The sequence below is a fragment of the Accipiter gentilis genome, chromosome W (assembly GCF_929443795.1).
Source record: "Accipiter gentilis chromosome W, bAccGen1.1, whole genome shotgun sequence".
Lineage (NCBI taxonomy): Eukaryota > Metazoa > Chordata > Aves > Accipitriformes > Accipitridae > Astur > Astur gentilis.
In genome coordinates, this window is record NC_064918.1 from 32,089,238 (window position 1) to 32,116,630 (window position 27,393).

At 43.7% G+C, this 27,393-nt stretch overlaps 5 protein-coding genes across 8 annotated transcripts in view; 4 read left to right on the forward strand and 1 right to left on the reverse strand.

The window, feature by feature from the left end:
* The window catches only part of LOC126035487 (uncharacterized), a 44,671-nt gene extending 36,081 nt beyond the window's left edge, over positions 1-8,590 (reverse strand). Inside the window, exon 1 of the mRNA XM_049794131.1 lies at positions 7,638-8,590. Within this exon, the coding sequence (XP_049650088.1) occupies positions 7,638-8,517 (880 nt within the window). The 5' untranslated portion in view covers positions 8,518-8,590. The remainder of the gene's footprint in view (positions 1-7,637) is intronic.
* LOC126035480 (microtubule-associated protein RP/EB family member 1-like) overlaps positions 1-27,393 on the forward strand; it is a 281,270-nt gene that overhangs the window by 149,424 nt on the left and 104,453 nt on the right. The gene's annotated exons all lie outside the window — the stretch shown is intronic.
* LOC126035470 (E3 ubiquitin-protein ligase KCMF1-like) overlaps positions 1-27,393 on the forward strand; it is a 94,605-nt gene that overhangs the window by 59,919 nt on the left and 7,293 nt on the right. The window contains exons 3-5 of the mRNA XM_049794096.1: positions 14,446-14,585; positions 21,544-21,645; positions 24,946-25,120. Coding sequence (XP_049650053.1) covers positions 14,446-14,585; positions 21,544-21,645; positions 24,946-25,120 — 417 coding nt within the window. The remainder of the gene's footprint in view (positions 1-14,445; positions 14,586-21,543; positions 21,646-24,945; positions 25,121-27,393) is intronic.
* The window catches only part of LOC126035473 (uncharacterized), a 309,976-nt gene that overhangs the window by 36,548 nt on the left and 246,035 nt on the right, over positions 1-27,393 (forward strand). The window contains exon 2 of one of the 4 annotated variants that reach the window (XR_007504942.1): positions 4,458-4,471. The exons of the other annotated variants lie outside the window; for them this stretch is intronic. The gene's annotated coding sequence lies outside the window, so the exon portion shown is untranslated. Of the gene's footprint in view, positions 1-4,457; positions 4,472-27,393 lie in introns of those variants that run through there. 4 annotated transcript variants of the gene reach the window in all.
* LOC126035483 (uncharacterized) overlaps positions 7,690-27,393 on the forward strand; it is a 187,573-nt gene continuing 167,869 nt past the window's right edge. The window contains exon 1 of the mRNA XM_049794125.1: positions 7,690-7,764. The gene's annotated coding sequence lies outside the window, so the exon portion shown is untranslated. The remainder of the gene's footprint in view (positions 7,765-27,393) is intronic.

A 27,393-nucleotide genomic window follows, 5' to 3' on the forward strand; every position in this document is an offset into this window, starting at 1 on the left:
GATTACAGAGCTGTGGTTCATTTATGCAGGGAGAAGACATGAAAGGCCAAAGCTCAATTAGAGCTGAAATTGGCCCGTGTTGTGTCAGACAACACGAAAGGCTTTTTAAAGTACGTTAATAGCAAGAGGAAGTCTAAGAAAAACATTGGACTGATACTTGTTGAAGATGGCCACCTGACTAATAGGGATGAAGAAAAAGCGGAGGTATTTAATTTTTTATTTTGGTTTTGGTTTGGGGGGTTTTTTTGCCTCAGTCTTTAATAATACTGATAGACCTTGGACTGCCTGGTCCTCTGATTTGGAGGACCACAAGTGCAGGAGCAGTGACTTTACATTTCTGGACACTGAAGTTGTAAGGGACCAGCTGTATCAGCTGAATGTTCACAAGTCAATGGGGCCTGATGGGATTCATCCCAGAATACTGAAGGAGCTAGCGGATGTTACGGCAGGTCCCCTCTCGATCATCTACCAAAGCTCTTGGGAGTCTGGTGAGGTCCCTGCTGACTGGAAGCTAGCCAACATTATTCCAATCCACAAGAAGGGCATGAGGGAAGACCTAGGAAACTACAGACCTATTAGTCTAACCTCAGTTCCTGGAAAAATTATGGAGAAATCATACTGGGTGCTACTGAAAGGCATTTAAAGAATAATGCAGTCCTCAGGCACAGTCAACATGGGTTCACAAAGGGAAAGTCCTGTCTACCTAATTTGATCTCCTTCTATGATAAGGTTACCTGCCTACTGAATGAAGGGAAGGCAGCGCAGCGGATGTAGTTTTTCCTGGATTTCAGTAAGGCTTTTGGTACTGTCCCTCACAGCATCCTTCTGGACAAGTTGTCCAACTGTGAGATGAGCAGGTTCACAGTGCGCTGGGTGAAAAACTGGCTGAAGGGCACGGCTCAAAGGGTTGTAGGGAAAGGGGCTACACCTGGCTGCTGACTGGTGTTCTTCAGGGCTCAATTCCAGGGCCAGTTCTGTTCAATATATTTATCAATTATCTGGATGTGGGAGTTGAATGCACCATTAGCAAGTTTGCTGATGATACCAAACTGGGCGGTGCTGTTGACTCTCTTGAGGGGCAAGAGGCCTTGCAGAAGGATCTAGATAGATTGGAGCATTGGACAATCATCAGTGGTATGAAATTTAACAAGAACAAATGCTGGGTTCTGCACCTGTGACAGAGTCATGCTGGGCACAAATATAGATTGGGAGAGGAGTGGCTGGAGAGCAGCCCTGCAGAAAGGGATCTGGGGGTGTGGGTTGACAGCAGGCTCAATATGAGTCAGCAGTGTGCCCTGGCAGCCAGGAGGGCAAACTGCATCCTAGGGTGCATCAAACGCAGCATAAACAGCTGGTCAAGAGAGGTGATTATCCTGCTGTATTCAGCATTGATGTGGCCTCACCTTGAATACTGTGTGCAGTTCTGGGCCCCACAATTTAAGAAGGGTGTGAAGGTCCTTGAATGTGTCCAGAGGAGGGCAACAAAGCTGGTGAAAGGGCTGGAAGGCATGTCCTATGAGGAGCAGATAAGATCTTTGGGCTTGTCTAGTTTGGAGAAAAGGAGATGTGGTGGGTTGACCCTGGCTGGATGCCAGGTGCCCACCAAAGCCGCTCTATCACTCCCCCTCCTCAGCTGGACGGGGGGGGAGAAAATATAACAAAGGGCTTGTGGGTCAAGATAAGGACAGTTAAATAAAGTGATAGCAAAGGTCGTGCGTGAAAGCAAAGAAAAACAAATGATGTTATTCTCTACTTCCCGTCAGCAGGCGATATGTGGCCACTTCCTGGGAAGCAGGGCTTCAGTATGCATAGTGGTTGCTCCTGAAGACAAAAATGCCCCCCTTCTGTCTCCCTTTACTTAGCTTTTATATCTGAGCTGACGTCATCTGGTATGGAATATCTGTTTGTTTAGTTTAGGTCAGCTGTCCTGGTTATGTCCCCTCCCAAGATCTTGCCCTGCCCCAGCCTGCCGTTGGGGGGGGGTGCAAAAATGTTGGAGAGACAGCCTTGATGCTGTGCCAGCACTGCTCAGCAGTAGCCAAAACACTGGTGTGCTATCAACACCTTTCTAGCTACTGATGCAGAGCACAGTGCTATGAGGGCTGCTATGGGGAATATTAACTCGATCTCAGCCAGACCTAATACAGGAGACCTGAGGTGACCCCATTGCTCTCTACAGCTTCCTGAGGAGAGCAAGTGGGGAGGGAGGTGCTGATCTCTTCTCCCTGGTATCCTGTGATAGGCCATGTGGGAATGGCTCAAAGCTGCGTCAGGGGAGAGTCAGACTAGATATTAGGAAGCATTTCTTTACTGAGAGAGTGGTCAAACACTGGAACAGGCTTCCCAGGGAGATGGTCGATGCCCTGTGCCTGTCAGTGTTTAAGAGGCATTTAGACAATGCCCTTAATAACATGCTTTAACTTTTGGTCAAGCAGATGGACTAGATGATCGTTTGTAGTTCCCTTCCAACTGAAATAAGCTATTTTAATCTAAACCTGCATTAAGAATCAAACCAGAAGGGTGGAAGAAACGTTGCAGTGAAGTAGGGAGGGTGGCTGATCCAAAATATTTTTAGGGCTACTTCCAAATTGTTTAGGTTCTTCGGAATATAGGAGACATTTCTGTTTCTATAGCTTCTTTAAGTAAGAAGAATTAAAAAAAGATTCTTCTAGCGTTTTCATGTGGCTTAATACTTGAACACTGTTTCCTTAGAAACCAGTGTTAGTAAGAGGAGAAGAAAATGCTGAAGCTCGGCCCTTCAACAAAACTTTTTGTTTTATTAATCCTGGAACAGCATGAGAGGAAAGCATGTCAATGTATTCTGAACTGCATGAAGGGCTAATGGCAGATGTCGTGGTTTCAGCCCGGCCTGTAACAAAGGACCACGCAGCCACTTGCTCACTCCTCCGCCCCCCTCCGGTGGGATGGGGAGGAGACGGAGGAGAGAAAAAGAAAAAAAAAAAGAAACTGGAACCTCTAGGGTTGAGATAAAGGCAGTTTACTGGGACAAACACAAAAAGATTACAACAACAACAACGGCACCAATGAAAAAGTATACAAAAAGAGTGATGCACAGTGCAACTGCTCACCACCCGGGACCCGACGCTCTGCAACTTCCCCCACCGAAAACAGAGACCACCCCCGGCCCGCTCCCCATTTATATACTGAGCATGATGTCACATGGTATGGAATAGCTCCTTGGCTAGTCCAGGTCAGCTGCCCCGGCTATGCCCCCACCTCCCAGGTTCCTGTAAAAATTAACTCTATCCCAGCTGAACCCAGGACATTATCCACCCCTTATTCTATACCATCTACATCATGCCCAGATCTTACATTTTTTTTTCCCAATCAACTACTACAACTTTCCTTGTCTTATATATAAGTATATGGACTCCACCCCCCGACCTCGCACACACACACGCGGTGTTCCTTTAGCCTATGGGCTATCCCTCTAATGTGTCCATTGATTTTGGGGCTCTATCTGTTGTAACAGTTCTTCAGGATAAGAGAGAGATGGTGTGAGATGTTGGGTTGTTGTACGCTGCCTCTGGAACTTGTGGCTAGTACATTTGGTGCAACTCATGCCCTTGGTCTGCAGGTCGAGGATGTTGATCTTGAGGAAATTGCTGGGTGCCAGTTCAAGTTCTATCGCTGTTTTACTTGGCTCAGTTTCAAAAGTCCATCCTGTAGTCATTTGGATAATTCTCACAATAATACCCTTGATATGGCATATAGACACTGTAGATACAATGACATGCATTGGCAGGTTATTTAGCAGTTAAATATCATACAGCCCAATTCACTGGCTATTCTCTCCCAAAATCAAATCTCCCTGAGGTACACATCGAACCTCCCCATCCTTCTGCGTCACCCACCAGGTGTACCCAGGTCCTTGAGCAAAAACAACCCCTTGAATGGGTTTGCTTCTGCTTGAGGGAGGACTAACCCAGACTGTCTTTCCTAACATACTCCTCATGCGCACTACAGGGACTTTATCCCCTTCTACAGTATGTGGAACTCTTGGTTGGGCGGGGCCAACCCGATTGGCGGATCCTCTAGTATTAACTAACCAGGTGGCTTTTGTTAAATGTGTATCCCAATGCTTGAAAGTTCCACCCCCCATCGCTCTCAATGTAGTTTTCAGCAGTCCATTGTATCGTTCAATTTTTCCGGAGGCCGGTGCGTGATAAGGGATGCGATACACCCACTCAATGCCATGTTCTTTGGCCCAGGTGTCTACGAGGTTGTTTCGGAAGTGAGTCCCGTTGTCCGACTCGATTCTTTCTGGGGTGCCGTGTTGCCATAAAATTTTCTCTTCAAGGCCCAGGATAGTGTTCTGGGCAGTGGCATGGGACAAAGGGTATGTTTCCAGCCATCCAGTGGTTGCTTCCACCATTGTAAGCACATGGCACTTGCCTTGGCGTGTTCGTGAGAGTGTGATATAGTCAGTCTGCCAGGCCTCCCACTGTTTATAGTTCAGCCATCGCCCTCCATGCGACAGGGGTTTTTGCCGCTTGGCTTGCTTAATTGCAGCACATGTTTCACATTCATGGATGACCTGTGCGATAGTGTCCATGGTCAAGTCCACCCCTCGATCTCGAGCCCATCTATATGTTGCATCTCTTCCCTGATGGCCTGAGGTATCGTGGGCCCACTGAGCCATAAATAGCTCACCCCTACGTTGCCAGTCCAGGTCCACCTGAGACACTTCAATCTTGGCGGCCTGATCCGCCTGCTGGTTGTTTTGATGTTCTTCAGTGGCTCGACTCTTGGGTACATGAGCATCTACGTGATGTACTTTTACCACTAGCTTCTCTATCCAAACAGCGATATCTTGCCACAGTGCGGCAGCCCAGATGGGTTTACCTCTGCGCTGCCAATTGCCCTTCTTCCATTGCTGTAGCCACCCCCATAGGGCATTTGCCACCATCCATGAGTCAGTATAGAGATAGAGCACTGGCCACTTTTCTCTTTCAGCAATGTCTAACGCTAGCTGGATGGCTTTCACCTCTGCAAACTGACTCGATTCACCTTCTCCTTCAGCAGTTTCTGTGACTAGTCGTGTAGGACTCCATACAGCAGCCTTCCACCTTCGATGTTTTCCCACAATGCGACAGGACCCATCAGTGAACAGGGCATATTGCCTCTCATTTTCTGGCAGTTCATTATACAGCGGGGCCTCTTCAGCCCATGTCACCTCTTCCTCTGGTGACATTCCAAAATCTTTGCCTTCTGGCCAGTCTGTGATCACTTCTAACATTCCTGGGCGACTGGGGTTTCCTATGCGAGCTCGCTGTGTGATCAGTGCGATCCACTTACTCCATGTGGCGTCAGTCGCGTGATGCGTAGAGGAAGCTTTCCCTTTGAACATCCAGCCCAGCACTGGCAGTCGGGGTGCTAAGAAGAGCTGTGTTTCAGTACCAACCACTTCTGAGGCGGCTCGAACTCCTTCATATGCTGCCAAGATCTCTTTTTCAGTTGGAGTATAGCGAGCCTCAGATCCTCGATATCCCCGACTCCAAAACCCCAGAGGTCGGCCACGGGTCTCCCCAGGTGCTTTCTGCCAAAGGCTCCAGGTAGGGCTGTAGAGCATATTTTTAATATCTTGTCCTGTCCGGACTGGCCCAAGAGCTACTGCGTGAACAATCTCCTGCTTAATCTGTTCAAAGGCTTGTCGTTGCTCAGGCCCCCATTTAAAATCGTTCTTCTTCCGAGTAACTTGGTAGAGAGGACTTACAATTTGACTGTAATTTGGAATATGCATTCTCCAAAAGCCCACAACACCTAAGAAATCCTGTGTTTCCTTTTTATTAGTTGGTGAGGGCATAGCTGCTATTTTGTTGATGACGTCCACAGGGATCTGACGACGCCTGCCTTGCCATTTTACTCCTAAGAACTGGATCTCCTGCGCAGGTCCCTTGACCTTACTTTCTTTTATGGCAAAACCAGCCTTCAAAAGGATTTGGATTATTTTCTTCCCTTTCTCAAAAAATTCTTCTGCCGTGTTGCCCCATATGATGATGTCACCAATATATTGCAGGTGCTCTGGAGCTTCACCTTTTTTAGTGCAGCCTGGATCAGTCCATGGCAAATGGTGGGACTGTGTTTCCACCCCTGGGGCAGTCAATTTCAGGTGTACTGGACGCCCCTCCAAGTGAAAGCAAACTGAGGCCTGCACTCCGCTGCCAAAGGAATGCAGAAAAATGCATTAGCAATGTCAATTGTGGCATACCACTTAGCTGCCTTTGATTCCAGTTCATATTGAAGCTCTAACATATCTGGCACAGCAGCGCTCAGCGGTGGCGTGACTTCATTCAGCCCACGATAATCTACTGTTAGTCGCCATTCCCCATTAGATTTCTGCACGGGCCATATGGGACTATTAAAGGGTGAGTGAGTCTTGCTGATCACTCCTTGGCTCTCCAATTGGCAAATCAGCTTATGGATGGGGATCAGGGATTCTCGGTTGGTGCGATATTGTCGCCGGTGCACCGTCGTGGTAGCCATTGGCACCTGTTGTTCTTCAACCTTCAGCAACCCCACAACCGAAGGGTCTTGGGAGAGACCTGGCAGGGTAGACAGCTGTTCAATCTCCTCCGTCTCCAATGCAGTTATACCAAAGGCCCAACGGTACCCTTTTGGGTCCTTGAAATACCCCCTCCTGAGATAATCTATACCAAGGATGCACGGGGCCTCTGGGCCAGTTGCAATGGGGTGTTTATGCCACTCATTCCTGGTTAGACTCATTTCAGCTTCCAATACGGTTAGCTCTTGGGATCCCCCTGTCACACCAGAGATACAGATGGGTTCTGCCCCTTTATAACTTGATGGCATTAGGGTACATTGTGCACCAGTGTCCACTAGAGCCTTATATTCCTGTGGGTCTGATGTGCCAGGCCATCGAATCCACACTGTCCAGTAGACTCGGTTGTCCCTCTCCTCCACCAGGCTGGAGGCAGGGCCCCTCTAATCCTGGTTAGAATATCCGTTACTCACTTTCTGCACACGTGAATCAGAAGTCCCTTCAAGGGGATCAGAAATGAGATCAGCCCATCTGCTGCGTCTGGGGGACTGCTCACGGGAAACTGGAGCAGCAGTTTTCCAAGAAGAATTCTCTTTTCTGGTTGCTTTTTCTCGCAACTCCTGTACCCGTGCATCCAAGACTGAGGTGGGTTTTCCATCCCACTTCTTCATGTCCTCTCCATGGTCACAAAGGTAAAACCACAGGTTAGCCCGTCGAGTGTACTTTCTCTCTCCTCTCTTTTGGGCAGAGGAATGCTTACTCCCAATAGCTGCGATGCGGGCCTGTACAGGTGAGGAGGAGGACAGATCCACTTTCAATTGCTGGAACTCTCGGGACAACTCCTCTACAGCTGAGACACAGGCCCGTAGGGAGGAAGAGAGACTTCCTTCGTATTGCCGGAGTTGGACAGCCAATTCATCCACCGTTTGTCCATAGCCTTCTCTCCAGGACATTACTGCCAATGAGTTGGCATAGGTTGGTGGTGCACTTTGTAGAAACTTCCGCCACATGGGTTGTGTGCATTGGACTTCATCTGAATCCGTGGGTGACTGCGCATTTTCTGGATCATTATAAATCACCTCCAGCACAGCTAATTCCCTCAGGTACTGGACACCTCTCTCCATGGTGGTCCACTTGCCTTGGTGACATGTAACTTCATCCTTGAAGGGGTATCTTTCCTTTACACCTAACAGAAGTCGCCTCCAGAGGCTGAGGACTTGTGTTTTTCTCCCAATCGCCTTGTCGATGCCCCCTTCCCTAGACAGAGATCCCAACTGCTTGGCTTCCTTACCCTCTAATTCCACACTACTAGCCCTGCTATCCCAGCATCGGAGCAGCCAGGTAACAATGTGCTCACCTGGGTGGCGGCTAAAATCTTTTCGCATGTCACGCAACTCACTCATGGATGGAGATCGGGTAATTATTTCAGGTTCTGCCTCTTCCTCCTGTTCTCGCGATGACCCTGGTTCATCTTCATCTCTCACGAAGCGAACTGATTTCTTTGTGTGTTTCTTTTTCTGTACAGGGGCGACTGATACTGGCACAGGTTGGTTCTCTGGTTTAGCTGAAGTGTCTGTCACCGGGGTAGGGGCAGCCACCGTGCTTGTTGTCGGGGTAGGGGCAGCCACGGTGTCTGTTGTCGGGGTTGGGGTAGCCACGGTGCCTGTTGTTCTGTTTTCCATCTTTTCTCCCTGAGGGTGCTGCCTAGTATCAAGCAGTGTTTGGTAGATACTGGCCAGGGCCCAGCACAGTGCAGCGAGTTGTACATCTTTGGAATAGCCACAGCATTTTTCTTTCAAATATTCTGTCACTTCATGAGGGTTCTGTAGTTGTTCGGGAGTGAACTTCCAAGTCACTGGCAGTGAGAAGTTCTCTAGATACTTGCCCATATCCTCCCACATGCCGTGCCACTCATGAGTATCCAGCTTTGGGGGAGATCTCTGAGTGGTACTCTTAAAGAGCCTTTTTGTAGCCCTAAAGAAGACCTGAAACATAGTCAGGAGGCATAGCACTAACAGCACACTGGCTTGCGCATCCCAAGGATATTCAAAATTCTCAAAAGCTGTTGTAATTAGTCAGAAGGAGAAAAGGGCGGTGAACGGACGGGGGGAGGTATCCCCCCTAATTTCACCATGGATTGGGTGTAATTACCAATAAAATCCGACAGAAGGCGCCCAAAGTATGGAAATGTTATCACTGCCTCATACAGATACCAGCTTAACCTCATGACCAGTGATGTAATCATTTCATAAGTCGACATTGCCCAGTACAGCAAAATGATAATCGCAATCACTCTCCCAGAGATGAGATACACAACTACAGGCAATACACAGAGCATATAAGAGCTTACAAAACGCCACCATGTAAACAAATGAAACAACATTGTGACTAACATCTATATATCTAAGAAATGCGTTTGGCAAATTTGTTTCAACACGCTCTGGCCAGATCTGTCGTTATCTCAACCCTTTCTGCCCCACGTTGGGCGCCAAAAAGGACTGTCGTGGTTTCAGCCCAGCCGGTAACAAAGGACCACGCAGCCGCTCGCTCACTCCTCCGTCCCCCTCCGGTGGGATGGGGAGGAGACGGAGGAGAGAAAAAGAAGAAAAAAAAAGAAACTGGAACCTCGAGGGTTGAGATAAAGGCAGTTTACTGGCACAAACACAAAAAGATTTCAACAACAACAACGGCACTAATGAAAAAGTATACAAAAAGAGCGATGCACAGTGCAACTGCTCACCACCCGGGACCCGACGCTCCGCCACTTCCCCCACCGAAAACAGAGACCACCCCCGGCCGGCTCCTCATTTATATACTGAGCATGATGTCACATGGTATGGAATAGCTCCTTGGCTAGTCCAGGTCAGCTGCCCCGGCTATGCCCCCACCTCCCAGGTTCCTGTAAAAATTAACTCTATCCCAGCTGAATCCAGGACAGCAGAGAACACCACAGTACAAGTCACCTTGTTGATTTATGCAGCAGAGTAAAATAAAGAATGTTTATAAATGTCTTTCTGCTTTGGCTTTAGGAAGGTTTATGAGTGCATTCTGAAAATATTTATGCCTTGTATTACAATCCTGTATGGAATGTAAGGTAAGAAAGAGTATATACAGTGTGGTTAAAAATCAGATGCCTAGAGAAAGTGTAGTAACTTTTTAAAGGGCATTTTATAAATAAGGGGATCATATGGCTTAGAGGAAGGAACATAGAGTCATTTAGTAGATAAGGGGAAAAAAAAATAATGCTGGAGTTTGTCTAAACTTGTTTCAGAGTTGTCAGGTTAGCTGTTCTAGTGAAACTAAAAATCATGAAGCAAAGATGTACACAAAGGTTAAAAGAAAACATCCTGAAGGGAAACATCAACAGTATAAAACTAAATGGAAAAAAGATGGAACTGGACGGAGATGTCATTTGCTGTCTACGGAAGTATGAGTGGGAAACATAAGAATAAAGAACACTGCGAGGAATACATCTGAAGTCAAAACATAGAATGGAAGGCTGTTAATGGAGGTAGATGTGTGACTGCTACACTACCTTTCCATTGACAAAATTCAGAATTATTATTTGCAGTCAGATTTGAATAAAAGATGCAAGTTTGTGCATGTGTGAAGACTGTTTTAATGGGAATAAACTCATTGTGGTTGTTACTAGTTGATGGAGTTGGGGAGTGGACAGTAGGCAAGATGGTGAACACTTTATTTTGTGGTAAAGAGGGAGGCAGGAGACTAAATATATATTTATTTTTTTTAATTGCAAAACTGAAAGTTCGGAAGAGGTCATTATCCCCCATCCCTTTTAAAGATGGGGAGCGAAGATGTGTCATAGGAATGGTTTGTTCAATACCCATCTGTAGTTGATGACAAAGATGGACCTAAGGGAAGGACCTAAGTATCTCTAGTTCCATTCATCATGCTACCCAGTAGGCAGTATTGTCTTTATATAGAAACCTGTGGAGACTGTACTGGTAATCTGTGCTTGAAACTTTATTCAAGCTTCTGGGTTGTGATGGGGCAATGAACCCAGTAGATTCTCCTAAGTGTCAGGGATAGCTTGGACATCTAAAGAAATTAGTGTGCAGTTGTATAACTCTGTAAGAATACTTGCCATGTAAACACAATACACCAGGATTTGGTAGTGGGGTGGGGGACGGGGGGCTGCATGGGTGGCTTCTGTGACAAGACACCAGAAGCTGCCCCCGTGTAGGATAGAGTCATTTCTAGCTGGCTCCAGGACAGAGCCACCACTGGCCAAAGCTGAGCCAATCAGCAGTGCTGGTGGTACCTCTGTGGTAACATTTTTAAGAAAGGGTAAAAAACACTGTGCAGGAGCTGTGAGAGAAACAACCCTGCAGACACCAAGGTTGGTGAAGAAGGAGGGGGAGGAGGCACTCCAGGCTCCGGAGCAGAGGTTCCCCTGCAGCCCATGGAGGACCACATCAGACCACATATCCACACTGCAGCCTGTGGAGGACCACACATTAGAGCAGGCTCCTGGCAGGAAGTGTGGCCTGTGGAGAAGAGCCTATGTAGGAGCAGGTTTTTCTGGCAGGACTTGTGACCCTGTGGGGGACCCATGCTGGAGCAGTCTGTTCCTGAAGGACTGTACCCTGTGGAAAAGGACCCATGTTGGAGCAGTTTGTGAAGGACTGAATTCTGTGGGTGGGATCCCACACTGGAGCAGGGGAAGAGCATGAGGAGGAATTAGCGGCAGAGAGGAAGTGTTATGAACTGACTGCAACCCCTCATTCCCCATTCCCCATCCCCCTGTGCTGCTCGGGGGGAAGGAGGTACAAGAATCATGAATGAACTTGAGCCTGGGAAGAAGAGGAGAGTGGGGGGGAATGTGTTTTTAGTTTTGTCTTTGTTCGTTACCATCCTACTCTATTTTTAATTGGCAATAAAGTTAATTTTCCCTGTGTAAGAGTCTGTTTTGCCCATGAGATTTTCCATCTTATTTCTTCCCCGTGTCCTGTTGAGGAGGGGAAGAGTGAGAGTGAGAGCATCTTGGTGGGCACTTGGTGGCCAGCCAAGGCCAACCTGCCACACCTGGTCAATTATTATAGTGCTTAGGAGCCTTAAAACGCTGTGAAATACATACTAATGAGAGGTTGCTGGAGGAGCTTTAGTCATGGCCTTGAATTTCCAGAGACTTGGACCAGTATAGGAACTCGTGAGACTGTTAGAAATTAATAAGAAGCACTACTGTGGCTTCTAGTTTCACCCATGTTTGTGTTTATGAGCCTAGTTGGCTCACTTCTGTAAGTCAATGCACAATCTAGTATTTCTTCTGAATGAGGAAGGTGGAATTCTGAACGGTGACAGTTGTATTGTTCTTCAGTTGCTAGAGTGATGCTGGGAAAAGATGCTTGTTAGACATAAACTTTAAAATGCTGAATGGGCACAAATATTGGTATGCTGTCATAGCAAAGGACAATAAGCATTGCAATAGGTCTGTCTATTTAAAGAATAGAGATGTGCATATCTAGTAGTCTCTGTAGAAATTATACTTTTTGCTAGAACAGCATAGAAGTTCAGAGCAGACTTCCCCGTTTTAGCATTCCTGAAAAATAATTGCTAGCAGTGAGCCTTAAACTCTACATTCTAAGCTGTTAGGATGCTTTATGATTTGTATTATGTGGAAGCATGTTGTTTCCTCACTATCCCTGCCATTTTCAAGGGGTTAGACTAGGCAAAGAAAGTAATATGGTTTTCCTGGAAAATTGTATTAAGAATTTATGTTGTGTTACTTCTGTTTAAGTCCCCAGTGTAAGTTCAGCTCAGGTGCTTATAGGGTACAAGATCAAAACCCTCCAGCGACCTTTGCAAAAATGTGAGCTGCTTACATGATGCTAAGCTTTAAAATGCTAAGTCTGAGGTCTGGATAGATTGACTAGAAGTCAGCTTGAGGCTTTACCAGTCTTAAACTATATTAGAAGGTGATCCATTTATTCTTGCATGTCTTGCTAAGTCAAGTAGTGACAGCTGTGTTGGCAGTGTTAGGTGTTGACATCTGGGCATCAAATCAAATCCTTTGTAATCTGTATCATCACCTGTGTGTGTTCATGGCTTTGGTATGTGGTATCAACAACAGAATGTCCAGCTGGATGAATTAACTGAATCCCTGCCATGGGGTCTCTGTCAGACCCAGCAGAGTGTTTCTGATTATCAAGTAGTTAGCCCAGCAAGCACTACTTAGTTCTGTAGCTGAACACTGAGAAACTGATGAATTTGTATGAAGAAAAACAGAGAACATGCTGTTTCTTGCTACTGGAAATGGCTATGCTCTGAGATATTTCAAAAAGGTTGAAATATTGATGCGCTATATGGAAGCAATTGGCAACTTTTTCCAGACTCTGCCAAACTTACGTTTTACTCTAGCAAATGTGGCTCTTGTGCTGCATTTTTATTGAAAAGGGAGGTTTCTGTCAGAAAGTTCTAAATAAGGTGAATAGAATTCTAATTATTGGGATATGAATGATGTAGCTATATTATTATATGTCTTTATCTGAGTATTTACAAGGGGGGGGAGATATAAAGAGGTATGCATTGTTTCTTTATGTTTTTGGCATGGTACCTAGCCAGAGGTCTTGGGAAGCTTTTTAGCTAGAAAATGTGAAGCAAAATGGAAGATGCAGTAGCTTTAAGGGTAATACTGTTCTGATTAATGAAGCTCATTGATCAATGTTAACGTACCACCTCAAAAAAAAAGAGGGGCAAAAGGCTTGTCAGCATTCAGTTTCTTCACCTTTTTAGTTCAAATATTAGTGTGAAATCAGCATATTACTTGTATGATGTCAATATTTTTAGTTTACATATATTAAATTGAAATGAAGTTGCACTTGTATGAAAATAAGTGCTATTAAAATTCCTCTGTCTTCTGTGCACCTTCTTAAAGTAATATGTCTCCTCGGTCTACAAGGACAAATTGTTACATTTAGTTCTGAATCGGCTCCTTGAAATACTGGTTTTGTCTGAGGAATGCTAGTGTATTTCTGAATAAGTGCCAGGAGGTTTGCAACCAGAGAGAAGAATGTGCTAGCTCTGTGGTTGATGAAGCAAAATTGTTCCTTTTCTTCCCCATTGAGATTGTCAGATGTCCTAAAGCCATTTCCTTTAGGAAACACTATACTTTCCAAATACCCTTAGGCTTGAAATCAAATTTAGTATGCCATCAAGTCCCCTTTAGAGAGCATTTTGAGCCTAAGCATCATCTTAGTGCTCTTCCTCTATAAGCAGTGAAGGAAACTTTTCTTGGAGTGATGCAATTTAGTATGCATTTAGCATAGTTTGTTAAATTTTCATGATCGGTTTGGCTTGTGTTAATTGCTAAATTAGCAGTTTAAGGGAGGCTGCTACTTCGGTAGTCAAGAAGTGCTGAAGTATTGAAACTGGTACATAACATCTCACTCCTTTTGCTTTACTAAAATTTCCCCTTATCGTTAAACACTGGTTCAGCTATGGCACCAATATCAACATATGGAGTGCTGGAGTCAGTGAGGCATTTTAAATTATGATATTTAACAAATAAGGCTGTGAGAACACAGTGCACCTACAGTGATCTTATCTGTAGTACAAGCTCACCTATGGTAAAAACAAGGATGGGGGGAAAAGTGACAGTTCGGCAGCACCATCAGACTTTGCTCTTCCTGAATGTTAAAAAGTTATGTCATTTGCTAGTGAAAATTGTGTAGTCTGTCTATTCTTTTGGAAGTTGAGTCATTGAACAACTTGATAATATTGGCATATGCACTTTGTGCAGAATTAAAATGTTTATTTTGATTAAATAATGAGTATTTTGATTAAATAATGAGTGAATATGACAGTGATTACATGCACATAGGTGTATATATAAAGAGGTTATATAAATAAAATGAGCTATGCTGCTTGAAAATAACCCCTCCTAAAACATCATCTTTTTCCAGATTTGTATTATGGTGGAGAAGCTTTCTCTGTAGAGCAGCCACAGTCCTTTACTTGTCCTTATTGTGGAAAGATGGGTTATACAGAAATGTCTCTTCAAGAACATGTTGCTTCTGAACATGCAGAAACATCAACAGAGGTGGTAAGCTGCTTCAGCATTGTTTTTCAATTACAATGAAAGTATATGGAAATTTCCAGAAAATGAGGGGTTGGTTGTTTTGTTTTTTTCTTGAAGTATGTGTTCATTTAAATGCTGACTAGGAAGGTATGTACCATGCATACATACACACCATGCTGGTGTTTTCCCTCTTGACTCCTTGAGCTACTAACAGTCCCCAAATCAACAATCCTACATCTGCCTACAACATCACCTTTACCTCTCTACAGACTTTCTCACAGCATGCTCTCAGCAGTCTGAGTCAAGGTTATGTAGCTGAGTCCTTGGATCCTTGGTACACAGGCCACTAAATCCTGGTGTTACAGAGAGGGTTAAACCCTTGTAAAAACAAATAGCTTTTAAATATATTGAATTTTTATAAAGTGGCCCTTGCTGTTTCCCTTTACCGTACCACTTGATTTTCCTGATGATTTCAACAGTAGTAATTGGCGCAGAGCAATTATACACCATATAATCAACTACTGGAACAATTGTTTTGCTTCTGTTTTTGTCAGTAAGTGTTCTGATCTCCTCAAGTTTTTATATCTAGATGTTACTGTTGCTTGTGCCAGAAAGTCTGAAATTTTTCCAAAATGTGAGGTGATGACTTTGCTATGTAAACAATAAAATAATAAATAACTTGGATTTTGATACTATTAGAAATGGTTTGTTCTCAACCTTCATTACAATGTTGAGAAACTACATGCTTGCGCTGCTTAGTGTTCAGGCTACTTCCTTTTTAGAAAAGTCTGTAGCCCTGTTTTTAGATTTCCCTTTATGGTGCAGGGGTATGTTTAGTATTTATTTTTAAAGCCCACTTCACTAATTCAGCAGTTATGTGTGTTAGCAAACCTAGGTTAAATTCTTGACCAAGAAGTTTGGGTATCTTCCAGCAGTGGGGGATATATTCATGTTTGCGTGTGAATACTGTTTATGCCTGAGGAAAGTATGATTATAGAAGGACATTCGGGAACTGCTGTCTATTTATTTTTGCTGTAGATTCCTATAAAAATGTGCGTGTGTCCTGGTTTCAGCTGGGATAGAGTTAATTGTCTTCCTAGTAGCTGGAATAGTGTTGTTTTTGAGTTTGGTATGAGAAGAATGTTGATAACACCGATGTTTTCAGTTGTTGCTAAGTAATGTTTAGTCTAAAGTCAAGGATTTTTCATCTTCTCATGCCCAGCCAACAAGAAGGCTGGAGGAGCACAAGAAGCTGGGAGGGGACACAGCCAGGGCAGCTGACCCAAAGTGGCCAAAGGGGTATTCCATACCATGTGACATCACATCTAGTGTATAAACTGGGGGGAGTGGGGGTGGGAGGATCGCTGCTTGGGAACTAACTGGGCGTCGGTCAGTGGGTGGTGAGCAATTGCACTGTGCATCATTTGTACGTTCCAATCCTTTTATTACTACTGTTGTCATTTTGTTAGTGTTATCATTATCATTACTTTCTTCTTTTCTGTTCTATTAAACCGTTCTTATCTCAACCCACGAGTTTTACTTCTTTTCCCGATTTTCTCCCCCCATCCTGCTGGGTGGGGGGGGGAGTAAGTGAGCAGCTGCGTGGTGCTTAGTTGCTGGCTGGGGTTAAACCACAACAGCATGCTTAAGGAAAATTATTAAAATCTTAGTAAGTTGTGGAGAAGTGACTCGTGATTTTGAACTTGTTTGTTCTGACCTCTAAGCTCTCTTCACTTTTTGAGAAATTACGTGGGAGAAGGAGAATCTCTCTCCTTAGAGTCTGTAAGGGCCTTATGTGAAGGAATAGTAGAGGAGGTAAAATTGATCAACCTGTTCTGAGACTCAAAGTTGTCCTGGTCTTTCCTAAGAACATATGAACTATTGGCATATATTTCTTTATTTTTAGAACTAAAACCTCAGTAATTACTTCTCCAATAAATGATCAAGGATAATGGTCAGCAATACAGGGCAAATGCAGATGGACGTGGCTGGCATTATGATGATTGTTACTGTTGCTATTGGGTTTCAGTAGAGTGGAGTAATTAACAAATAAAACACAGGTAGAAGTTTTTTAGGGTTGCAGCTCTGAAAATTGTAAGAAATGTCATCGGATATAAACTTTGAATCAAGTTTCAGAATGAAGACATCAGTTTTCTGCTACTCAATCATACTTAGTGGATTTATACTGTATTTAGTGAGGCAGCAACTAGACTGAAGTGAAAGGACCAGGTGGGGTAGGTTGACCTTGACTGGCTGCCAGGTGCCCACCAAGATGCTCTCTCTCACCTCCCTCCTCAGCAACAGGATGGGTAGAAAACATGGTGAAAAGCTCGTGGGTTGAGATAAGGACAGGGAGATCACTCAGCAATTACAGTCACGGGCAAAACAGACTTGGGTAAATTAGTTTAATTTATTGCCAACTAACAGAGTAGGACAATGAGAAAGAAGAACAAATCTAAAAACACCTTCCCCCTATCCCTCCCTTCTTCCCAGGCTCAACTTCATTCCCAACTCTTCTACCTCCTTTTCCTTCCCTGAGCAGCACAGGGGGACGGAGAATGGAGGTTGCGGTCAGTTCATAACTCTTCATCTCTCCTGCTCTTTCCTTCTCACACTCTTCCCCTGCTCCAGCATGGGGTCCCTCCCACGGGATACAGTCCTTCATGAACTGCTCCAACATGGGTCCTTCCCATGGGGTACAGTCCTTCAGGAACAGACTGCTCCTGCATGGGTCCCCCACAGGGTCACAAGTCCTGCCAGCAAACCTGCTCCTGAGTGGGCTCCTCTCCATGGGCTGCAGCTTCCTTCAGGGCACATCCACCTGCTCTGGTGTGGGGTCCTCCACAGGCTGTAGTGTGGATATGTGGTCTGATGTGGTCCTCCATGGGCTGCAGGGGGACAACCTGCATCACCATGGTCTTCTCCACAGGCTGCAGGGGAATCTCTGCTCTGCTGCCTGGAGTGTCTCCTCCCCTTCCTTCTTCACTGACCTTGGTGTCTGCAGGGTTGTTTCTCTTGCATTTCCTCACTCCTCTCTCACAGCTGCTGCTTTTTTTTACCCTTTCTTGAATATGTTATCACAGAGGTGCTACCACAATCACTGATTGGCTCAGCTTTGGCCAGGGGCAGGTCTTTCTTGGAGCTGATTGGAACTGACACTGTTGGCCATGGGGGCAGCTTCTGGTGTTTTCTCAAGCCAAAAAAGTCTTTAACATGTACAGCAAAAAAGGGAGCATGGCACAGATCAGATAAACTAATATCGAGAACAGATAAGTTAATATCGTGGTCAGCAACAGTTAAACAGCTATAAGAATTATATGTTCTCTCTAATATGCTCTGGTCAAATCTGTCATCTTAAACCCTTTGAGCCCCACATTGGGTGCCAAAAATGCTGGTCATGGTTTAACCCTAGCTGGCAACTAAGCACCACACAGCTGCTTGCTCACTTCCCCCCTTCCCCTAGTGGGATGGGGGGAGAATAAGAAAGGTAAAAGTGCAAAAACTTGTGGGTTGAGATAAAGACAGTTTAATAGGGAAAGCAAAAGCTGCCTATGCAAGCAAAGTAAAATAAGCAATTCATTCACTCCTTCCCATTGGCAGGCAGATGTTTAGCCATCTCTGGGAAAGCAGGGCTCCATCATGCATAATGGTTACTTAGGAAGAAAACCACCATAACTCTGAACATCCCCCCTTCTTTCTTCCCTGTGGTTTTTATTGCTGAGCATGATAGCATATGGTATGGAATATCCCTTCGGTAAGTTGGGATCAGCTGTGCCTCCTCCAAACTTCTTGTACACCCCCAGTCTACCTGCTGTTGGGGCAGTGTGAGAGCTGTTCAGCAATAGCTAAAACACTGGTGTGTTATCAACGCTCTTTTGGTCACAAAGCCAAAGCATAGCACTATATGGGCTACCATGAAGAAATTTAACTCTGTCCCAGCCATATCCAGTATACTTGTATAAATAGGGGAGGTGGTGGTGGTAATAAGAGAACAGATCTAGAAACTGTCAACTGTGATGTTTGGAGCCTAATTGGCTTAAGGCTTTTTAATTGTCTCCTGGATTTCATTCAAAGTAATATGGTGATCTGTTAATTTTAATGGATGTTAAGAGTGTGGCCACCTTCTCCAGCCCAGGACTCCCTTCTGCTCAGCTGCTGAAGCCCAGCTTGGGGACCTGGGGCCTCTGCCTAGGCTGAGGGATACAGCTGCCACTTTCTCGTTTGCAGGTTCAACCAGTAGTGAAGTTGAGCATGTATTCCAGAGACTCATATGCACACAGAAGACACTGACATGGCCCGTCACACAGACAACCACAGACACGGTGCTGCTTTCAACAGCACCTACATGTAGGACTTGCATAAAACATAAGTATAGGCAGCCAAGTCCCCTTCTTCCTCTTCAGCTGGTAGAGATAGAAGGTCGCTAGTGAAGGTACACACATGATACTCTCGAGATTCACAAGCACACACACATTCACTGTGATCCCTCGAGTACTGGCATTGCCCCCTTTGTTTGTCCAGTATCCCTGCCTGGATCCCAGTCACTCTTACCTGCTTCACAGGTCTCCTACTTGCCAGCTAGTCGAGCTCGATGCTCACTAGCAAACACATACACACAGGCACTTCACATTCGCAAGTCCCCCTGGGCATACCAGCACAGACCCTTGCCTGCTTCATACTCCTGCCTAGACTTGAGGCTCCTCCCTAATCATTAGCTGGTCCAGCTTGAAGTTTGGTAGCCAGTACACATGCACACCAGGTTTGGGGAAGATGCAGACACCCATCCACCCCCCCCCTTTCCCCCAGTAGCTGGTACCAGGCACCACATGGGCTGTGACTGGTGGTCTTGCTCCAGCCACCAGTGCTGGGCTCACTTATGCTAGATCCCCATTAGCTGGTTTTTGGGACACATGTGATTCCCACCCTAGTGGCTGGAGGCAGAGACCACGACTTGTTCCAGTAGCTGATGTTAAGACTTTACTCAGTCCGGTAGCTGACACTACAGGCCAGGGGAGCCTGCACCCCTAGTCTAACTGGAGTATTGGCACCAAATCCTCTCATGACAGCCCCCCCCAGTAGCTAGCACCTCAGGCACAAAGTTTGTAGTACCTGCCCTAGGTCTAGAGAGCTATGGCCCCTCCAACTACTGTTGCTGGGATCCTCACTTGTTCTAGTAGCTGATGCCACAGGGGCACCTACAGCCCCAGTCTGACTCCAATAGCTGGCACCAAATTTCATTCACACATAAACAGGTCTCACCAGTAGCTGGCACTTAGTCCTTGCAGCATACACACACATGGGATAGAGTGTGAGATTATGTAGAGAGATTGTTAGGATTTAATAATAAGATATAAGAAGACAGGTATCCTGGTTTCAGCTGGGATAGAGTTAACTGTCTTCCTAGTAGCTGGTACAGTGCTATGTTTTGAGTTCAGTATGCAAAGAATGTTGATAACACTGATGTTTTCAGTTGTTGATAACTAGTGTTTAGACTAAAGTCAAGGATTTTTCAGCTTCTCATGCCCAGCCAGTGAGAAAGCTGGAGGGGCACAAGAAGTTGGCACAGGACACAGCCAGGGCAGCTGACCCAAACTGGCCAACAGGGTATTCCATACCATGTGACGTCCTATCTAGTATAGGAACTGGGAAGTGGGGGCAGGGAATGGCCGCTCGGGGACTAGCTGGGTGTTGGTCGGTGGGTGGTGAGCAATTGCCCTGCGCATCATTTGTACATTCCAATCCTTTTATTATTACTGCTGTCATTTTATTAGTGTTATCATTATAATTATTAGTTTCTTCTTTTCTGTTCTATTAAACCGTTCTTATCTCAACCCGCAGGTTTTACTTCTTTTTCCCGATTTCCTTGCCCATCCCACTGGATGGGGGGGAGTGAGTGAGCGGCTGCGTGGTGCTTAGTTGCTGGCTGGGGTTAAACCACGACAACAGGATAGACTGCGGTGATCAGGCTCAGGGCTCAGCCAGACAAACATACTGACCAGCTCTGTATTATATGTGACCGTCCCACTTTATACCCCTTTCTGTCTACCCTCCTCTTTGTTCCTCCCTGCTCTCCCTTCCCCTTGTATGTCTCTATCGGTTTGTATGGTTCTATTGATTCCCTTATTCCTCTCAGTCTGGTGTCAGGGGTCTCCCCCCTAGTTTACAGTCTTATTAGTTGTAAAGTACAGGTTGGTCTCCCTGGAAGAGTAGTTAAGACCTAACATACTGTGTGGAAGTTTCTCTTTTCTGGCTTATTAACCTGTGATCTGGCCTGCAAAACTGTTGCAAAGGACTTTTAAGGTACACTTCTCTCAGGTGGATGCAAAGTCATTGGAAGGAAAAATAAAAATAATAAATGAAGGTTGCTATGGCAGTAAGTGTCCCTAGACTTTTTTAAAATGTGTGTTTAGGGTTAAGGAAAAAAAACAAAACTATAATGCCATCTCCCAAAATACTTGGTAGGAGTTTCTCTTCTCTGCCAAATCTCTACTTGCATGTTACCTCAGTGGGTGATCTCAGTGGTGATACTTTAATGAATATTCACATCTGGTTTCGTTCTCCTTCCCACACTTCTCTGGTGAGATGAATGAAGAGCAGTAAATGAACTTGATAATGTCATATGAAGGTACACACAAGCAGTAATCCTGTGTAAACAGACCTACTGTCTGTGCTGGAATTGACATATAAAGACAAGTTTGAAAGCCAAAACATTGCAGCTAGGATTTGAAAATTTTACTTTTTGGTTTCCATGGTATTATTAAAAGCATAATTACAAGGAAAAGTGGGTCTTAAAAAGATACTAACATTAACAGCTGCATTTGAACACATTTACTGTTTTAAACCTGTGGCTGTTTAGATACAGGATTAGAATGTGATATTTAAAGTATAAGAATCCATGTCAAGTGATCAGCTCTGAATTATGTGTTTTGTGATTTGTGTAAAGTTAGTTGTGTTTGGTTTTTTTCTCACTTTGTTGTTTCAGATCTGTCCAATATGTGCAGCATTACCTGGAGGGGATCCTAATCATGTCACAGATGACTTTGCAGCTCATCTTACACTGGAACACAGAGCTCCTAGAGATTTAATATCCTTTCTTAAGTTGAGGGAAAAGGGATAGACTGTTCCTTATGATAGCTGTAACTACTTGTTTTGACTTCTGTAGTCAAGTGGCTACATCAGTTTTGCTTATTTTTTAGCATTGGTGTTTAGTTATAGCGGATCTGTATGTATGAATTTTTTATATGTATATATATTTATATCTATCAGACTGTGAATGGGCTTTAAGTGTAGCTTGACAATGGGGGGGTGTGGTTTTGTTTTATTCCTGATAGCAAAACCTTTTAAAGATGTTTTTGACACCCAGCTGCTTCTTTCTGCACTGCAGTTTTTACCCTTCTTGGTCATTAGTTCCGATGCCATTTTGTGTATGGGAAAGCAGCAATCCAGATGCGATGGTGTATTACGGATAATTACAAGACTGAAAGCAGTAAATTTCACCAAAAGCAAATGTGTTAGAGAATGCTTTGAACTTTGAAATTGAGTGATTTTAAGTGTTCGATTAGTTTTATCACCATATTTCAATAGGGTAGTTTCAGCCTGTTATTTATTGACTTTTTTAAAGATATAACTAGAAGAGCTATCAGGAGACTTCCTAGGGATTAGGGCTGTCTTTCAGTTATCTGCAGATTGTAGTGATATAACTACTCTTAATGACTGAAGAGCTCAAACTGTCAGTTTCTTTGCACTTTAAGTACAATTTTCTTTTGCATTACTTGGTCTTAAGAATAGTGATGTGGCTTGTTTTTTGCTGTACAAATACCTAAAACATAATTTCAGAAGGTACTCTTCATGGAAGTACAGGCCATCATGAAAAACTCGTTAAGTGATATCTGTAAATTACTTATCTTTCTGTATCTCATTTAAAAAAAAATACACTCCTAGTGTAATTTGTTAGTGCCTTTTTTGTTCAGGGCTTCTTAAAAGAAAAAAAAAGGTCTAACAACTCAAGTTCATTATATCTACTGCTAGCAACATTGGAGGAAATGGTTTCGCTTTGGTTGTGGCCTGTATTTACATTTAAATTTGTTAGCATTTAAATTGTCAGTCCCAATTACCCAGTGAAATTAACTTCCTATTGAAGTGGATGAGGTGTTGGATTAGAATTTACACTTCTGGAACTTTTCCTCCCCCTCCCACATCAGTGATGTCAGATAACTTTTAATTGGGAAATGTATGTTTATTACTAGCTATGTAGGAGCTGGAGAAATAAGAATAATCTTTTCAGTTACTGAGTAAGGCCACAGTGTCAGTCATCACAAAACTGTTGGGGGGGAGCTTTATAAATTGGACTATGTTATAAATAACTATAGAAAATGCATGTGGAAGTTTCTGTACAGCGTTGCTTTAGCGATCAGTGTTGCCAAGTCCACAAAACTTGACAGAGAAATTTTTTCTGGACTAGCTGTTCCATGTTGGGTGCTATTTCACGTCTTCTGACAGCTAAAACTAAAAGGAAGAAAAAAGGGGAGAGATTTCCCCGTGCCCAGTTGCTAGCAGTTTAGGAAAGGATATTGTCTTCTGTGTAGCAGTTAGAAGGGGGTTTAAAGCTGTTTTAAATGGCTGGACATATTTCTTGTGAAGAATCCCATGCAGTCACTGCAAGATATCACCTTTATCCCTGGAGACTCTGGACAGCTCTTTAAATTCCTGTTTCTTTCTTAAACAATTTTCAACTATTTTACTGTTTAAAACATGACTTTAGTCTTCACTGTGTAAATGGTTCTAGCTTGGTTGTTTTCAGTATATGTTTGCAATGAGTTAAGAGTTCCAAATGCTTTTTTAACCCCAGCATAGTTGGTTGAGACATCAATATACTCTTAACTAGTATTTAAATAATGTTCTTTATCTTAAAAACACTTTGAAAAGTGCAGTTAGCAAGCTACTAAAATCCTTTTCTAAATGAGACCAAGGCTGGAATTTTTCAAAGGATTTATATTAAGGATGTTCTAATTATTTTCCAAGTTTACTTTAAAAAAAAATCCCAGAATGGGGGCATTTTTCTGTCAGATGTAGCTATGGAAAGCTTCCCAAACTGCATGAGAGCAGCAGTCAATCAGTAAAATATTAGTGACAATGTTCTGTCACTACCAGTATCCAGTATCAACAGATTCAAAGGAGGAACAAACCAATCTGTGCTAGACAACTATATTCTGTTCCAAGGGAGACTCCCCCCCCCCCCCCCCAAACCCTGCAAGTGAAGTGGATATGCTCTATAGCATAATAGATTTGAAAGAGTCAATTCTTCCTGAAAATATTTATTATAGTAACTGGATATTCTTACTTGCCAAAAGAAGTCTAATAATTTTTCAGTCTTAAATTTCTCAACTTGGTGATATCATGAGGAAATGAATTCTACACCATAATCGTACATTGTGGGATAAGTACATTGGGCACCAGTCTGATAAAAATAATAGATTTTATACAAGTGATAAACATGCTATTTTTTAAAATAAGAAAATTGGAGATAAGTTGAGCTAAAGCTACTAACTTAGAAATTGGAAAAATAAGATATGTCCAAGTACATTATTTCCTGGCTTAGTAGTTAATTGCACTAGTGCCTCTTAAGATAAAAGGAAGCTTTAGCTAGACTGTCTGGGAGAACTCATATGTTAACACCGTTCTGGGAAAGATCATCTTTTTTGCTGATAGTCTCTTAGTATGTATGAAAAAGCTTATATTTCAAGTCATAGCTTTTATAGACATCTAAGAACTGTGGGAAATAAATAAAGTGAAAGGGCTCGTTTTCATAATTGGAGCAAATGGAATTTGTGTGGAGAAAGAGAGGGAAGATGAAGCAAAGGGGTATAAGAGAAGTGCTGAATCCTCTGTTGACCTGCAATTTCTCGAAGACTGGAGTGGGTGAAATTCCTTGGATAAAAGTATAAAATGCAATAATTACTGTGTGCTCTTGGTAAGAATGGCAATAAAACTTTGTAGATTATTTTCAGTATTTAAATACCCTTCTTTCCCAATTTTTATGTTAAAATCCTTATGTCTATTGAGTAATGTGTTCTGCTGAATATGTATCATCAGTTTAAATTACCTAGTAGAAAACTTTGATCCAGAAGGCAGGAAATCCATCCTGACATTTTTTTAGACATGGTAAAAAGCCTGGGAAAGATGAATTTGGTGCAAGCAGCCCTGGGTGCCTTGGGTTCAGATCTATAGGCCTGACTGGCACCATAGCTATGATTGCATTATGCTTATAAAGTTGAATCATTGTTTTATGAATGAGAAATAGTGTGTTGCCTGATTATTCCACCTAGTAAATGTTCTTGCTGTTTAATACTTAATAGCAAAAGATTTTTCTTAACTGCTTGGTTACGATGAATCTAGTGGCGTTCGTCATGTACGTAGAATGTTTCACCCAGGCCGGGGTTTGGGAGGCCCCCGTGCACGTAGATCAAACATGCACTTTACTAGCAGTTCCACTGGTGGGCTTTCATCTTCTCAGAGTTCATATTCTCCAAGCAATAGAGAAACCATGGATCCTATAGCTGGTAAGAGCTGTAACCACTGATTTTAGCTCAGAGTCCTTAAATAGACTTTGAAACAAAATCCAAGATGATAATGGTTGCCTTGATTTTCTGTGGTGTTTTTTTTTTTTAAATTATATATATATATGCTTTCCAATGTCATAATTGATGGGTGTTTACTGATGAAAAGTATCCTTAATTGGATTGTCTACAGGGATTGAACCTGGAACTTCTGAAATGAAAAACACTGCCCCTTTAGCTTGTGCTTTTAAATTTAGAGACTTCTAGGCTCGTTCTATGACTGACCTGTACACAGGTGGTATCAAAGAATGGTTGAGGCTGGAAGGGACCTTTCAAGATCATCTAATCCAAACCACCACCACCACCCCCCTAACCAGGGCCACCTAGAGCAGGTTGCCCAGGACCACGTCCAGTCAGGTTTTGAATATCTCCATGGATGGACTCCACAACTTCTCTGGGCAACCTGTTACAGCGTTTGACCACCCTCACAGTAAAAAGTGTTTTCTTGTGTTCAGATGGATTTAATTTGTGCCTGTCAGTGGTCAGTACAGAGAAGAGTCTGGCTCCCTTTCCTTCATTCCCTCCCATCAGGTATTTATATACACTGATAAGATTCCTCCCCCTTGAGCCTTCTCTTTTCCAGGCTGAAGAGTCCCAGGTCTCTTAGCCTCTCCTCATATGATATGTATATATGTATTTTTAAATGTAATTGTTTGTAACCATCATTACCTACTTCAAAGCATCTAGCTTTAATTTGCCATGTGCATAGAGGTGTTAGAGATGAATCTTAATTTTTTTAGCACAAACCAAGTGCTGCACTTCAGTTCATCAAGATGAAATTGGTTCAATTGGAATATTATTGATAGACATTTAAAATGTGCTCAGTTTGCTTTCAGATTATGGTTTGGATGACAGGCTTGCTGATTTTTAGGAGGTCTTCTAACTCTCTTTTAAAATTCTTAAAGAACTGTATTTTAATAAGCATTTTATATAGAGCTGAGCAACAGCCCTGCCTTAAGGTTGTGCAAGGGGAAGGTAAGCCTGAATTCAGCCTCAAGCTGACTGACATAAGAAACTCACAAGATGAAGAAGACTGGACCCTTGTCTCTGCTCAGGGCAGAAGGAAGAACCTTCCCCCTTCCCCTAAAGTGCCCCTGCATAACAGAGATGGTGCTCTGGAGTTGGAGAATGAAGAGCATGTGAGTAATGCACAGGATCCAGGAAAAGCTGACCATGCAAAATTGATCCAACCACCCAACCGCATTAGAACCAGCGCCACCAGAAAAGCACGTAAAGTATTAGTAAATGGAGCTTCCTTACTGAGAGGCACTGAAGCACCCATTTGCCATCCAGACAATTTCTCTAGAGAATTTTGCTGCCTACCAGGAGCTCACATTCGCAACATCACTGAGGGGCTGCTGAGCCTGGTGAACCCTACAGATTATCATCTGCTCCTACTATTCCACATAGGGTCCAACAACACTGTAATGAGGCAACTTAGAACCATTAAAAGAGACTGTATGTCCCTTGGAGCAATGTTAAAAGGATCTGGAGCACAGGTGGTGTTCTCTATCCTCCCAGTCAGAGGAAGGGGTTCAGGAAGGAGGAAATTAATTGAACAGGTGAATGCCTGGCTGCATGGCTGGTGCTATACTCAAGGTTTTGGCTTCTATGATCATGGATCTACCTTTGAGAAGCTGGGTCTGTTGGGAGCTGATGGGATTCACCTGACCAAGCGGGGCAAGAGGGTCTTCACCAACAAGCTGGCCAGACTTATAAGGAGAGCTTTAAACTAGATTTAGTTGGGGGATGGAGTTTTGAGCAGCAGACAAGAGCCAGGGGTTGCTGATGTATTAGGAACCAACAGGGAAACACCTGTGAAAAACCTCAAAGGAATTAGGGTATGTTCCTCTAAAAAGGTGACAAGGCTGATAGCCCAGCTGAAGTGCCTCTATACCAATGCAAGCAGCATGGGTAACAAACAGGAGGAGCTGGAAGTCACTGTGCAGCTGGAAAACTATGATCTAATTGCTATCACTGAAACATGGTGAGATAAATCGCATGACTGGAGCTCTGCAATTGATGGCTATAGGCTACTCAGAAGGGACAGGCAAGGAAGGAGGGGTGGGGGGGTTGCCCTCTATGTGGGGGAAAAAAAAGGATTGACTGTACAGAGCTGTCTTTGAAAAACAGTGATGAGCAGGTTAAGAGCTTATGGGTAAAAATTAGGGGCCAAGCCAACAAAGGAAACCTTGTGGCTGGTGTTTACTTACAGG